Source organism: Acipenser ruthenus, chromosome 37 (assembly GCF_902713425.1).
Source record: "Acipenser ruthenus chromosome 37, fAciRut3.2 maternal haplotype, whole genome shotgun sequence".
NCBI classification, from domain to species: domain Eukaryota; kingdom Metazoa; phylum Chordata; class Actinopteri; order Acipenseriformes; family Acipenseridae; genus Acipenser; species Acipenser ruthenus.
The window spans coordinates 9,789,112-9,800,635 of record NC_081225.1 but is presented as its reverse complement, the minus strand read 5'-3'; the positions used below and the strand labels follow the sequence as shown (position 1 = coordinate 9,800,635).

The 11,524-nt window shown below is 44.5% G+C and overlaps 1 protein-coding gene across 3 annotated transcripts; it reads right to left on the bottom strand.

Annotated features, from left to right (window-relative positions):
* Positions 1-234: 234 nt before the first annotated feature.
* Positions 235-11,211, bottom strand: LOC117397701 (annexin A4). 3 transcript variants are annotated; one of them, XM_059008716.1, is made up of 14 exons: positions 11,087-11,200; positions 10,681-10,760; positions 8,157-8,203; positions 7,376-7,463; positions 5,868-5,962; positions 3,619-3,732; positions 3,231-3,321; positions 2,971-3,050; positions 2,793-2,849; positions 2,029-2,122; positions 1,577-1,672; positions 1,322-1,380; positions 603-725; positions 235-474 (listed from the first exon to the last, which is right to left on the bottom strand). In XM_059008716.1, the coding sequence occupies exons 3-14, from the start codon at positions 8,163-8,165 to the stop codon at positions 415-417; spliced, it is 966 nt and encodes a 321-aa protein (XP_058864699.1). In that variant the 5' UTR covers positions 8,166-8,203; positions 10,681-10,760; positions 11,087-11,200; the 3' UTR covers positions 235-414. The 3 variants fall into 3 exon arrangements, with proteins under 3 accessions (XP_058864699.1, XP_034772678.2, XP_034772677.2); XM_034916787.2 differs by having other exon boundaries at positions 10,681-10,755; positions 11,087-11,189; XM_034916786.2 differs by lacking the exon at positions 10,681-10,760 and having other exon boundaries at positions 11,087-11,211.
* Between the last annotated feature and the right edge of the window lie 313 nt (positions 11,212-11,524).

Below are 11,524 nucleotides of genomic sequence, written 5' to 3'. Positions count from 1 at the left end.
TGATCCTAGCAATAATAATATAATAAACCCACCCTTATTTACTATGGGATTTTTGTGCTAATTCCCCATGCTAATCCTTAATTTATCCATGGTTTGCCATACCTCGTGGGTCTTTATAATGCTGATCTATGCTATACCATGCTTTCACACTTTGCTGTGCTTTTACTGTAGGGAATGTTCATAAGGGCAGAGCTAAGTTGACTATATATGAGACACACACACACACACCAAATCAATCCTTCAATTAGTTTTATTGCAAAAGATGGACAGACGCACCATGATTGCCTGTCCACACTGAAATCCAGTTATGATTCACATTCATGATACAAAAAGACATGCAGGGCAGCCTCCCAGCACCAGGGGGCGCTGCTGTGGTTCGGGCACAGTTAAACCGCAGCCCCTCTGACAGGCTCTCTAACTGTCGGAGCCGCACAGCTGCAGCAGAATGTTCCGGTAATCGCCAGAGCAGTCTCCCTGGAAACAAGAACACAAGCCGGTCAGAGACCATTCCTGACTGGAGACACGTTTAACAAGCATGAGGTCTGGGGTTCGTGCACCACTGGGCTGGGCAATCTGGGGGGCTTAAGTGTTTGAGGCTTTACCTTGATGAAGGAGTACAGGGTCTTGCCATAAATCTTCTGGAACTGAGCCTTGACATCCAGCATGTCGATCTCACAGCGCGACACCATCACCCGGATCAGAATACTGTCTGTGGTGCCCAGGCCCTGCAAGAGACGTCCGGGAGACACCATGAAATCATTTTTGGGTAAACCAGTGCTTAGAAACTCAGGCCTCGGTCATGCTCGACTTTGCAGTGCAAATTGGTTATAAAAAAAAAGCATTCATTTGCATTGCTCCCTGATGCTGGATCCATCTCCACAAAGAGCTGAAACTCACCACCATGCTGTCTCCCTGCATGACTCCAAACAGAAATCTGATCTTGTTTGACATATTTTTCAATGCCGTTTGTGAACTTGCATTTGGGGGTGATATTTGTCATCTTCTTGGCCAGCTCTTACTCGTAATGTCAAGATTTTTAATATTGTGTCCCGCAGCCCTGTGCGACCATCAAAAGACGCTATTTGAAAAGCTAGATTTCAAGCACTGGAGCTCTGTGTATCTGTGCGAGCGGTTTTGTGCATACAGCTCCAAGCCTCACACACTGTTTCACTTCTTTTACACACAAAAGAGGGTTTTTTACCCTGGAACGAGGCGGTCTGGCAAATCTCTCAAAAGCTGGAAGAGAAAACCATGTTTAAAATTAAAGACCCACTACAGGTCGAAACTGTGACTCCTCCCCTTTAAAAAAATAAAAAGTTACCTTCATGGATTTGTAAAGCCGCTCAGCGAAAAACGCAGGCTTGTTTCTCAAGCACTTCACTGAGAAAGAGACAAAAAAAAAAAGAGTGTTACTGACTGAGGAAATGCTAAACAAGCACCTGGGGGTCATGAGTTAATGTTAATAGAATAAATGTTCGCTGCTTCTGGAGGGTTCCAATCTGGGTTAATGTTAACACACTCAAAAGCAGAATTCCGGACAGGAGGAATATTGCTTTCCACAAGCGCGGATTCTTACCGATGGCGAGGAAGGCATCCTCCAGATTTCCAGACATCTCTCTCTTGATGCTCTCCTCGATGTCGCGGTTCGAGATCTTCTGATATTCCTCGAAGACTGTGAGGAGGGGGAACGGGAGACCATCAGAGACAGAATCCGCTGGGCAGTTCAATCACCAGCCAAAACACTCCGATCACTCCTGCTGACTCTAGCTGGGTCTCTTGTTTGTTTAAGGGTGCAATAGGCTGTATATGGTCAAGTCGACCCTCAAACCCGCATTCCTGCGGTTAGGGGTGTTGGTTCTCTTTGAACCCTTTCATGCACGGCGACCTCATATGGGGACAGATAAATACAGACATACGGAAAACGCAAATGCACGACGACCTCATGAGGATTTGAATTGGGGATTGATTTTAATAAGGAATTTCCTCTGCCCCCCTGCCCTATTGCAATACCCCAGCTCCACCCCTTACCCCTGAGCAGATGCTTCCTGTTCCTAATGCAGAGCACGGTCAGGAACTTGACCTCGTCGGTGCCCCAGCGTGCCTCGCCAGCCTCGAACATGTCCTGTAGGGTGCGACAGACACACAGACCAGGGGAGTTCAGCCTCTTCATATTCTTATCCCACACCGCTGTACCCCAGTGCACACAGGGGTGATCATGACATCACTGGTTATTGATAAAGGGTGAAACCCCTCCATGTAAATCATGACTACTAGCACCGACTGTACTTCAACACGTTTTGATTTATTGAAAACGTTTGGAGCAGTGGCCATTGCCTGCTGGACAACTGAAAGCATCAACAGTTAAATATCCGAGGTCTCTTAATGAAGGTCAGTTATATACAGGTAATGACCGCAGGCTGGGGATTTTAATGCTGTTACAGGGCTGGAAATGAGACTCCCCTTGCATAGCAGTCTGATCCATTCCTGGTTTTACTGTTCTAGTAAGACACACCTGAGCTGGAACCTGGAACGGGTGAAGCTGCTATGCAATTGGAGTCTTATTTCCAGCCCTGTATTATAAAACAAAATGTTATTTTAAATGCGTTTTTAGGTTGAAATTGATGTCTCCAGTTATAGCGAGTTTCTCAGTTTTAACCTAATGGAACCGATAAATCAATCACCAGACAACGGGATGATCAATTTGTGATCAGCTTGCAGGATCGGCAAGCAGCCTATCACAACTCAGAACAGCCCGATGCTACGGGGCACCCCAGCCAATGACAGAGCCTCACCTTGGCGTCCTGAACAGCCTGCGCTTGGTCCACGCTGTCGCTCTCATCACGATTAGCCTGCCAATCAGAAGAAAGGGGAGGGGTCCCGTTAGCGAGAGACTGACAGACCGACTCAAAGCCCCATTCTTACAGGCCATTCCTGTTTTCGTTAGTTTTTTTTCTGGATTGTTGTTCGTACCGTGAGGAGAGACACCAGAACTCTCTGGAACATTCCGGACGTGTCGGAGCATACGTCGTCCTCCAGGTTCCTCCCGTACTCTGGACAAAACAAAGCATCCCAAAGGATTACAACACAGGACAACAGAAAAACACACTCCGGACAAAAAAGAACACTAGAGATCTGGAATGGTTAAGCAGCAGAGCCCTGTTACCGAGGGAACGACTGCACATTAAGCTCTACAGCATTCATATATATTTATTATGACAATCGTCATGTACCATTCTTGTAGGCAGCAATGATCGCCCTCATTTCCTGGTTGTTTTGGGAAGCCAGGATGTCGATCAGACAGCCCTCGTCTGTGCCAGCGCCCTGCCATGGAGAGGAGGAGTCATTACACCAGGAATAAGGCGCATCCAACCTGACATTTTAATCGAGGGGGTCTGGGGACTCCATAAACCCACGAGAGTGAAGCTTATTCACTAGAGCCCCAGAGTAAAATGACAGATCACAGTAGGGTGTGCTTTACTGGTTAGCATCAGTGCGGATGAATTCACCTGGGTTATAAGGGGTAGGGTCTTAGTATATTTGTGATTGAGGCAGCATTTTCTGGTTTGTCTGCACCCACAACCACCTGTGACCTGTGACCTCTGACCTCTGACCACTGACCTTGATGGCGTTCCTCAGCTCATAGGCACTGTACACTGGCGAGGGCATGAGCAAACCCACAACCACCTTCTCGAAATTCCCAGTCAGCTCTCCTTTGAGTTCATCCAGCAGATCCTGACAGACACACACAGACACAGACAGACGGGCAGTGTGAAAACAGGTTCTAACAGAACTTGTGAATTTCAGTCCTTTGTTACTCTGGTGTCTGGTCGATACCGCTGGCTCACTGCCTGCGTCTGACGCTTTTCAGGTGCTGCCTCTGCAGCCGTCCTCTTCCAGCATCTGCCACCATTCACGTTCTACTGCAGTAGTGTTGGTCATTGCTTAGCATTTGTTCTTGAATTTAAAACTAGCTCCTATTTGTTTGAAAGGATAAAACATTCGTGTTCCAGAACCTGTGCGACCAATCACTTGAGAGTGCTGAAGATGTTTGGTTCTAGTTTGGTAAAATTAACCGTTTTTTTTTTTTTTTCCAGATAAAAACTTACAGAATGCAGTAGACAGGCGTTCTTAATAGTCACGAACAGAGTGTAATAAAATATATTGTCACGTAAAACCGACAGCTTGTAAACTACTGTGCCCAGAAAACACAGCCCCGTCCACTCCAGCTTCAGATTTAGAACTCTTAACGGACTTTCAGCCTTGATTGGACATGATCCTTAATGACACAGTGATCCCGGCACTGCGCGGCAAGATAACCGCTGTAAAAGCAAACAGTTTGTAGCCGATGTGGACTTCAAAATGAAAACAGTCTTGCAAACAAAGATTGGAACAAGCCCACTGTGATCCCAATACAATCCCAGTGTATTACTTTGAAGAATTCCTAGAGGAACCACACCACAGCATCACCAGCAATACCAGTGGATTTGGAACAGATATTGCACAGTACAGACTGGTCCTGATACGGTAGCACACTGCCCATCTGCTACTGTAAGTTCATACCATTGTGATACCATTGGATCACTGAAATCTACACATCTTCCCACTGGCAATGGCACTATTCTACCAATGGCAGCCTCGTCCCATTGTAGCTGCCTTTTGTCCTGTATAATACAGGATATCCCTTATAAAAGTGGCTGGAAAAAAAGACTCCTATTGCATAGCAGTTTCACCCACTCCAGATTTTAATACAAGCTTGATTAGCCACAGTGTATAGGCAACAAGCTCAGGTGTGTCTTATAAAAGTTTATTATACTAAAAGCATAGCAAAGTGTAATATAGCATGGTGTAGCGTTGTAAAGCACAGAGAGGTACGGTAATGTATATTTAAAAAAAAACTAAAAAACCATGGGAAAGTGCAGTAAATGCATAGTATATAACCATGGGAAAACTGCAAAATTTACTGCAATGAACTTTTCTAAGGGATAGTTGGAGACTATGGTTCTACCCGTCTATTACAGCTGCCTTTGTCCTGCCATTGCCCCTTAGTATAACATACAAGCACTTAATTGTCCTGACAAGGTACGGATGGCATTTGAATCAGTCAGTGTTAATAATTAATTATAACTGATATCCCCAGTGTCACACAGAGACAGACACTGACTGGTACTGGTTTATTGATCCCAGGCAGTTAAACACAACTTCCACCCAGCGCTGCCAAGTTAGTCTTCATTAGAGCTCTTATCTAGAAAGAGGAACCAATCACGTTTGCCTGTACCTCTCTGTGTCAGGCAATGTAACATCCACACAGGTTTATGGGTTTAAAACTTTACAAAGGATCTCATAAAACATGCGTCCACAATGTGCACTTCCTGTTCTAAACCAAGCTCAGAGCCATGTGTGCTTCTATTAAAACCGGACATCTGAGCTCAGGAATGGAACTCCACTACAGGTATGATTTACTGAATTATTTTGTCAGATGGAAATAGGACTCCTGTTGCATAGCAGTTTCACCCATTCCAGGTTTTCAGCTTGATTAGCCACAGTGTGTAGGTAACAAGCTCAGATAGGTCTTATAAAACCAGGAGTGGATCAAACTGCTATGCGACAGGTGTCTTATGTCCATCCCTGCAGCTGCGCTCTCAGATTGAGTTTGGGGTGTCTCGCACGTTTATTTTGCGGGTTGTACAATGACTGTCGCGGGTCCGTGGGTTTTAATGTCAAGCTGTGGGTCACGTGGGTGGCCTGATTTAGTCTAACCTGGTCTTTCAGTTTGTCATTCAGCCCCACGGGACTTCACTACATCCACCCGCCCATCTCCGCTCTCCACGGACACCCCTGAACAACAAGAAACCGGGCCGATCGCTTACCTTTCCAACAGCCTTCTTGAAAGCTTGTTTGATTAGTTGTCTTTGGGCGATGGTTCTTTTAGACAGGATCTCGATGATAGCTGATTCGTCCGTGCCTGATCGGAGAAAGAAGAACCAAAGAGGTCAGTTGGGGCCACATAGTACCATATGTATGACTCTTGAAAGCCAATAGCTTCATAAATAAGGCATGATCTCGGTTTCAGTGCTTTTGTCGCTCCAGGTAGAAAGCAGGGTCATTGCAGCTGGGCTATGGGAGAGTTGCTTGACCCTTTGACTTGCATCAATTATTTATTTTTTATTGGCTCATCAAGCTCAGTAACACATCTCTCCTGATTTAGAGGTGAAGGCTGGACTGTCACAAGCGCCAAAACAAACTACGTGTTTAATGGAACCTGTCTGACAATGGTTCTTTCACAAAAGCTGCACAGCTCCAGTCTAGGTCAATGGTAAACGAAACGCAAACATCACACACATACTCACCCAGGGACGGAAATAACTCTCTCACTGCACAGCAGTTTGACCCATTCCTGGTTAAATAAGACACACTGTGGCAGCGCTGAACGGCCGTTTAACTGCCTGGGATCAATAAACCAGTACCAGTCAGTGTCTGTCTCTGTGTGACACTGGGGATATCAGTTATAATTAATTATTAACACTGATTGATTAAAATGCCATCCGTACCTTGTCAGGACAATTAAGTGCCTGTATGTTATACTAAGGGGCAATGGCAGGACAAAGGCAGCTGTAATAGATGGGTAGACCCATAGTTGCCAACTATCCCTTAGAAAAGTTCACTGCAGTAAATTTTGCAGTTTTCCCATGGTTATATACTATGCATTTACTGCACTTTCCCATGTTTTTTTTTAAATATACATTACCGTACCTCTCTGTGCTTTACAACACTACACCATGGTTTCTTACACTTTGCTATGCTTTTAGTATAATAAACTTTTATAAGACACACCTGAGCTTGTTGCCTATACATGGTGGCTAATCAAGCTTGTATTAAAAGCTGGAGTGGGTGAAACTGCTGTGCAATAGGAGTCTTATTTCCATCCCTAGGTAACTGGGTTTGAGAATGCGCCCGTGCAGACAGCGTGTCGCACGCTCAGACACACACAGTGAAGGCTGGTGTCCGTTTGTGCTGAGCATTCTGAACAGAACAGCAGCCTCACTGTGCCTGCGTTCAGCACATGACACCGATCACACCCTCCGACCGGGAGTTTAATGCAATCCTGCGGATCTTGAGAGCAGTGAGCCAGACACAATGGATTCACAGTCCTCGCTCCTGGAAACACTTTCCCAGATTGGAGTCCAATGGAACCAGTTACAGCGCGGTGCTTTCCTGCAAGCAAGCGGGTTCACATCGCTTCCCCCCTGTCACTCCTCTCCTCTCCTCTCCTCTCCTCTCTCCCTTGTCCTCTTTGCTTTCCTCTCCCCCTTTTCTTCATGTTTACCTCCCTCTTCCCACCTCTCCTCATGTCTTCCCCTTCTCCTCTCTCACTCACCCACTCCCTTCATGCCCTTGCGCAGTTTCTGGGCGTCCTCATCTGCATTGAATCCTCGGAACTCTGTGACTGTGCCACGTGACCCGATCTGGACGGACAGACAGACAGACAGAGAGCGGGGTCAGCCAGGGGTAACAGGAACACGAATATCAAACAAACACAATCCCATCGTAGCTGTCCTACAATGCACCAGAGACAGAAGCATTACAACCATCCCAGAGAAAGGCAATTTCTTTCTCAATTTCTTCTGTTTTAAACAAGGGACGAGGATAGCAAGCGATAGTTGACTTTGTATGATTTCTGATTCATCCCACTGTACGCTGGTTTTGTGCCTGGATTCAGGGATGGAAATAGGACTCCCATTGCATAGCAGTGTAATCCATTTTACTGTGAGTTTAATAAGACACACCTGTGTTACCTATACACTGGAGCTAATCAAGCTCGTATTAAAACCTGGAATGGGTGAAACTGCTATGCAATGGGAGTCTTATTCCCATCTCCGTGGATTGTAACAAAATTATATCAAACAGGAACCCGATGTCAACTTGAGGGTCATATAAAAACTGAACAAACAGAGGGGCAGATGGGACTCAGGAGGTTTACCCCTTGCATGCTACCCACAGGAAATGCAGGTAGGCTGGCTGGTATGGGATGCTATGGGATGTGGGTTAATCCTCATCATCCTGGTGGCGACGGGTGCGGACACACAGGAGATCATGAGATCATTCTGTCAGAACCACTGTCTGAACTGACATCAAGCCAACACAGATAAGAAACTCACCGCTGCCATGGTAACAGGAGTATCAGCTTCTGGGGATGATGGGATACCTGAGAAAGTAAAACGACATGTAAAACAAAAAGACTTCCGTGTAAAAAAAAACAAAAAAAAAAAAAACAGAACGACAGAAACCAGAGCCGTACAGCAACCACTGAAGCTACTGAAATCACTAGTTTGGAAATTGCAATGACAATGCTATTTAATTCAATTGCAGTTATAATTATATTGCAGTAAATCCAATTCTAATTACACAAAAAAAAAGTAACACAAACAACTACACGCACTAACACGTTTGACTATCTGTTCTGAATCACCCAGCAAATAATCACAGGCACAAATACAGAAACATAACAAGAAACTTATTTACAAACGGTGATCCCCATTAATGGTTATAAATACAAAGATAATGATCGAATGACAAACACATTATGGAGACTTCGAGTTGCACAATTGCTATTATTATTATTATTATTATTTAGCGGACGCCTTTATCCAAGGCGACTTACAGAGTCTAGGGTGTGTGAACTATGCATCAGCTGCAACTGCGCAGATGGAGCACAAGGAGGTTAAGTGACTTGCTCAGGATCACACAATGAGTCAGTGGCTGAGGTGGGAACCGGGGACCTCCTGGTTACAAGCCCTTATCTTTAACCACTGGACCACACAGCCTCCTTGTAGACCCCAGCTGTGATGAACTAAACTTTTAAGGATTGCTTTTAAGAAGTGTGTTGTCAAGGACTATTTTTTTGTAGGCCTATAAAGACCATTTGAATTCCTTAAAACTCAAAGTTTGTAGTTCACAAAAACCTCCACAGCCGGCTCTGACATGACATGGACTCCTAAGGTGCTGGGCGTTGTCTCAAGGGATGGTAATCATTAATATTTCATATATGACAGGCCTTAACCGTCTTTTCCCTCTGTTGTCAATAACTGTTTGCGTCTCCCTTGGTGACGCTGGGTCAACGCTCTCCCTTTGAATTGCTGATACAGTGCATTGACCGCTGTGGCCGCTGCTCGCGTAGCATGCCTCTTTTGAACGCGGCCAGATCTCTCTCCCCCTCCCCTCCAGGCTGGTAGACATGTCCTAATAATGTGGCCAGGGTTAGGCCAGGTTTCATCACAATCAGATAAGCGATTCTCAGAATATCGAAAAGTTTAAGTACTTCTGTAAAGTGTTACAGCACCTAGAATTTTAGGATTGAGACATATAATAATAATAATAATAATAATAATAATAATAATAATAATTTAGGTATTTTATTTAACATCATAATCAAATAAACTACCAAACGATATCGCAAAATTCTACCGGAAGCCATAATAGCAGTACAGTATTTCATGTTGGATTTCGAAATTTTTTTTTTTTTTTGTCAGTATATGGTAAATGACAAAGCGTTATATGCAATTCAATATGTTAACGGTAACATTGTTCAGCAGGTTTCATTCGACTTTCTGAGGCTAAATGAGTTCACTCTACAGGGTGATTGATGCAAAACGTTTGCCCACAGCTGGCCGTACCATTGCCTCGGTTTTTAATGGACGTTTCCATTTTTTGATTTAAAAAGAGAACTGAAGCCTCCTATCTAAACGATTTTGACTTTCAAGAGCCAAGAGAGATTGTTTGAGAGCTCCAGACCCCTCCACAGAAATGCGGGAGAAATAAAGGGGTCCACTTTCTCAACCTCTTACCCCGCTGAAACAAGAAAATGTGAACACTGTCCCGCAAAACAAAACGATGCTAGCTTTCTTATTTTTGCAAGGAGGGGCACGGAACCGGGTTTAAAATGTTTAATATCGTCATCCAAATCGTCAGTTTCCTCCTCGTGAGAACTGAGTCACTCTCAAGAAGAAGAAAAAACTATTTATACAGCTGTGACGTAGTTTGAGCCCAGATCTAGACCTCGGGGCACCCACACGATTTGGAGTTGTCATGGTGACACGCCCCTCTTTACAAGAACTAAAATAAATAAATAAATAAATAAATAAATAATTGGAACGCTCATTTATTATTTTTAAAATACATATCCTATCCTACACTACCTGGATCCACTGTGATAGGTTTTTAAAAAAGCGAAGCTCTGCTCATCGTATTCCCGGCGCTGTCTTTAATTTAATGAATGTTTGGTAAAAAAGTAGCAAAACTCTTTGTTGAAGTTTGCGCTGAGCGCAGCGACCGAGCACACTACCCCGGCTTTATTAAAATAACAGGATTGCAGAATCCACATGCCTGTCATTTACTCCGTTACATTACAATTTCCATTGAAACATTAACAAAGGATCAAACATCCACCCATCCCAGATTTCCTGGGGGATGGGAGTTTTTAAAGGTGCAGAGCCCCTGATGTGGTTCTGGTGTTTCGCAGACTGTAACAGTAACACCCACATGAAAGTGTTGAAACGGGAGCTTACACAACAGAACCGAACCGAACAGAAAGAGACTCATGCAGTTCTCTTTATAACCGTGGCGGTGTTTAGTTTGGAACAGGGAATACGAAACAGCAAGGGTTAAAAATGTACGCTCCCTCACCTGAAAACGCGTTTTGCAATGATGTTGACCAAAGTTAAACCCGCCCCTGTGTTGGCCGGTCGCGATGATGAATCACTTGACTTATGAAGAAAGAAAAAAAAAACAGCTGGTGAGCTTTCTTTTTGGAACTATAAAATTAACAAATAAACCTAAATTAAACTTACACTGACACCGTTACCGCACCTCACGTGAAAAAGTGCAACAAAGTTCTTGAGTATTAAACTTAGCGTCCCCACCCAAGAAGGATTTATATTTTTCTAAGCGGTGTCCGCCTTTTTGGGGGCTTACTTAGCCTACGTTTATTCCTGCCACAAAGAAGCTGAAGTCTTTTAAAATCAAACAGACAGACAGACAGACAGACAGTACGCCTCTTCGGGAACACAACACACCGTCCGTGTGCACTCACCTGTGCAGAGTGTTCCGTCTCCGGTGCGGTTGAAAATGCGCCTGTTCGGGTGTGTCCAGTCGAGCAAGGATGACAGTGCGTGTGGCAAGCGAGCTCTCTGCGTTTGTACATAAAGGAAGTGGGCGTGCGCTCATATTTCAAATAACAAATACAGTTAAAGAAGCACCGCCCAGCAAAGCCGCAGAGTCAACCAACCATGCAAAACAGACACTACAGATCTTAGAACACACCTGCCTGACTATTTCACTCCAACAAGCGCCCGTGTACTCCACCATCCTGTAACAACGGCTATTTGAATGCATGCCTCGAATTAGACTCGAGTATCACACTGTATGTGGATTACATTGGTATACTGTGTGTGTTGCAATATATACAATTCGCATGCATTTCTAGAAAGAAATTAATTCCAATATGTGCTCGATAAATAAGCAGGGCGCA